The 2,525-nt window shown below is 37.5% G+C and overlaps 1 protein-coding gene across 1 annotated transcript in view; it reads right to left on the reverse strand.

The window, feature by feature from the left end:
* The window catches only part of LOC107679101 (serine/threonine-protein kinase mTOR-like), a gene marked incomplete at its 5' end in the record, with an annotated part of 149,964 nt that overhangs the window by 17,688 nt on the left and 129,751 nt on the right, over positions 1-2,525 (reverse strand). The window contains one exon of the mRNA XM_016474555.1: positions 603-750. Coding sequence (XP_016330041.1) covers positions 603-750 — 148 coding nt within the window. The remainder of the gene's footprint in view (positions 1-602; positions 751-2,525) is intronic.

Genomic DNA, 2,525 nt, shown 5'->3' on the forward strand with positions numbered 1-2,525 from the left:
TTTTGGGAGGTTTTCCTTTTTGGGAGGTTTCCTTCAAGCGAGCCGTACCGTTACCAAAATGTGACGTGTAAACCCTGCTGATCAGTGATTGGCCGGAGAGAATCGTCACTACCTGCGTCATTGAACTTGCGACACGAGACACTAGACCCGCTAGATTAAATCCACATGCTGAGAATGAAGAACACCATTCCATCGATATGCTCCACTGTTGTGTGTTTGTTTGTGTCGCATTTACGATGATGTCACGGCATTAGAGGCGGCGCAACTATAACGACATGTCTATAATCCCGCCCACTCTTAAGCGGTACTAAACTGCAGTGGAAACGCAAACCGAGCCGTACCATGCAGTGGAAAAGCGCCATGATTTAATATGACCTGGTCACAACAAAAGTAAGCATAACAAACATGTCCCTTCCCAGGCAATGTATTTTTTTTTTTAAAGACATTAAAAACCATAGACAAACTATGTATATTTTATTTATATATAAAACTATTATAAACAAAAGACAAACATTTTATTTCTTTCTAAGTAAAAATGTTCAGTTTTGAGTTTGACTAATGGCAAACAGGAAGCTGTATTTTGCAGGTTTGAGACATGTTACCCTGAGCATGATGCGATGTTCAATGTTGAGTAGGATCTTCTTCTTCTCTCGGTAGTCTCGAATCAGTGCGTGCAGCGTGTCACAGTGAGGAACCCAGCCGATCAGACCAGAGTTGGTGGAGAGTGGGATCACAGCATAGCGCTGAATACTGTTCAAAGACATATTCAGTAGAGGAAACCAATTCAAAACATGAGCCACAAAAATGTCAGCATCATAACCTACCAATAGAACTGGGTAATATTTTGAATCAGTTTTGAATAAGTAGTGCAATTAGACTAGTCTCATGCCTAGTGAGAATGAGAGCATTGTATATCATCCTCCACAAATATTAGATCCCTTGGTAAATAATGGGCCACACATTTTTTTATTTTTAGCTATAAAAAATAAAAATCTTGAAAATTCTAGAACAAATGAATGTGAAATAATTTAAATATATTTTCCCTAAAATGTGTGCCTAGAAATTCTTATGAGTGAAAATCTAACTGAAGTATCTTTTGATTCACATGGTATGTTTTTAAGTTCTCCTGAGTGATCAAAAACCTAATCTTAAGTTTAAACTTCACCTAAAATGCTAAACTATGATTTTCTGTTTTACTGGGTTTAAATATGAGGCCAGATTCCTGTAGTCATCACTATGAGAAAGTCCTGAGAACAGAATAATTACTCCATGTGAGACAACAGGTTGAGCTGCACAAATGAAGAGATGGCTACAAGAAATTAGCTCAATCTTTTACATTTACATTTAGTCATTTAGCAGACGCGACTTACAAATGAGGACAATAGAAGCAATCAAAACTAACAAAAGAGCAACAATAGAAGCATCAGCAAAGTTTCTGAATGTCAGATCAGTTCTAGATTCCTTGCCATATGTTGCTCAACCTTTTTAGAGGAGCTTGTGATGTTTCTCATTTGTAGGTTGCTTCGGATAAAACCTTCTGCTAAATGAATAAATGTAACAAGTATGTTGTATGAGGGCGTGCCAGAAACTTACGTTTTTAAAAATATTTGACATTAATAGTTAGATTTTTGTGAATATTTTAAAATACCAAAAGCACGAACATCAAAAACATTTATACATTATTATACACATTTGTTTTGCTCATATTCATATCATATTTTTGCTCAAGGTGGAAATATTTGAGGAGGCCACTATAATACCAGCTCTGCTCAGCAGGTAGCACTGTTGCTTCACAGTGAGAAGGTTCTTGGTTTGAGTACTGGCTAAGCAAAGCAGCACCCTGAGAAAACATGCCAGCACAGAGAAAAACAGGCAAACTACACATAGATAGGGTTCCTTGCCTATCTGTGTGTAGTTTGCATGTTCCTCTCTGTGTTAGCATATTTTCTCTGGGTGCTCCGGTTTACTCCACCATCCAAACACTTGCAGGTTAGGTGGATTGGATATAATACATTTTTCATAGAAGTGAGTGTGTGACTGTGTCCCAGCACTGAGGTTTCACGAGTTAGTGCTCAGTGGTTGGATGCATCTGGACATCTGGCGTAAACTTCAGTAGCAAAAACGCATTAAAGTTGGTTCAGGTCATTTCAGTTCAGGTCATTTTTGAGAATCTTTTTAATTTACCCACTTCAGGGAATAGATTCAAAATGTTTATTCAATTCAATGTTCACTGAAGTCCCTGCATGACATTTTTTATGCATTAAAATGTTTTAGTGAAAACATACTCATAAGTTTGCATATTTATTGCAGAAACTGCAAGCTGTTCATCACTTTAACAAATAAAAGGGGTCATAAAAATATTATGTTGCGGGTCCAGCATTTCACATTAAAAAAAAGAAAAAAAAAAGTGACGTGACATGTGGCCAAGTATGGTGACCCATACTAGGAATTAGTGCTCTGCATTTATCCCATCCAAAGTGCACACACACAGCAGTGAACACACACACACCGTGAACACACACCCG

The sequence above is a fragment of the Sinocyclocheilus anshuiensis genome, unplaced genomic scaffold (genome assembly GCF_001515605.1).
Source record: "Sinocyclocheilus anshuiensis isolate Anshui unplaced genomic scaffold, SAMN03320099.WGS_v1.1 scaffold3529, whole genome shotgun sequence".
NCBI lineage: Eukaryota > Metazoa > Chordata > Actinopteri > Cypriniformes > Cyprinidae > Sinocyclocheilus > Sinocyclocheilus anshuiensis.